Raw genomic sequence first — 1,135 nt, forward strand, 5'->3', positions numbered from 1 at the left:
AGCTAGGCTACATGATTGCAAAACATCACAATAAAAACTTTGTAAATAAAAAAAAGTTGCCCTTTGGCTAAATCAAAGAAGGCATTTTGTAAATATAAAGAAACATAAATAAATCATAAATTAGAATAGTTTTAAATATATATATACACAACCCAGATATATTGAACAGAAATAAACATTTATTGTCTTTATAAAGCTGCACACTTTTAGCCAGTGTAGACAATTTTTTAAGTAATTTAGGATTGCACAGTTGTTAAAAAACATTTTAACACTGTCAAGTGGCTGTATGCAAAGCAACCATGTATGCTACATTTTGTCTGAATAAAGTCCTTCGGCGGAGTCTCTCCCGACCGGCCGATCCTGAGAGTCTCTGTGGTCCGCTCGGAGACGCACTGAGCCGGGGTGGGACGGGGCTCGCCCTGCCTTCTCCGTTCCTCCACGTTCATCTCCGTCTCTAACTCGAAACGATAATCACACAGTCCTAGTGCAAACACCTTCAACGAATCCTCTTGCGTGGAGTTTGTTCCACGGGAATTGCAGACGAAGAATGTTGCATGCATGTGCTTTCATTATTAGTCTTCGTGTCGGCCGGCCGTTTTCGTTTCGCAAAGAAGTCTGTTATGTGTGTGGCCGTGGGGTCAGTAGTGGCCGTTCTGTTGCGTCGGGTGCACGGGGCTTTGCGGGTCGAGGGCTTCCCTGAGTTCAGCTTGTCCGCTCGGTTCTCCTGGTTGATCTCGGTGGGGCAAGAAGAAGGAGTGCTACTTTCAGAGCTGGTTAAAGTTAAACGGTCCTTGCAAACGGGCAATAGATCCTGAGAAGGGCAGTCCTGTGCTGGGCTCAAGTCCAAGGTGCATGACTTGATGCAATCAACAATCCTTGATTTGCCCACTTGTACGGAGTCCTGGTAGAAGACGGGGCTTTGGGTATCCACGGGAGTTTCCTCCCACTCGTAGTCCCCAGGCAGCGGCGTGTGGGCCTCGAAGTTAAAGTTCCACCTCCGCTGGTCCCGGTCTGAGATCTCCCGCAGTGTGGACTTCATCTCCCGGTTCAGCTCGTCGTGATCCACGGGTCCGAAAAGGTTCCGGCATGCGCCCGTGCGCGCGTGGAGGGGAAAGGTCCTCCGGTGCGCGGCCAT

The 1,135-nt window shown here is 48.8% G+C and overlaps 1 protein-coding gene across 1 annotated transcript; it reads right to left on the reverse strand.

The window, feature by feature from the left end:
• Nucleotides 1-348: 348 nt before the first annotated feature.
• Nucleotides 349-1,135, reverse strand: LOC308165305 (uncharacterized protein; the record flags this gene model as incomplete). Its single annotated transcript, XM_080539465.1, has 1 exon — nucleotides 349-1,135. One exon carries the CDS (start codon nucleotides 1,133-1,135, stop codon nucleotides 497-499), a length of 639 nt encoding a protein of 212 aa, XP_080395591.1. The 3' UTR covers nucleotides 349-496.

This window comes from Nansenia antarctica (genome assembly GCF_963989245.1).
Source record: "Nansenia antarctica genome assembly, chromosome: 9".
In the NCBI taxonomy this organism is placed as follows: Eukaryota; Metazoa; Chordata; class Actinopteri; order Argentiniformes; family Microstomatidae; genus Nansenia; species Nansenia antarctica.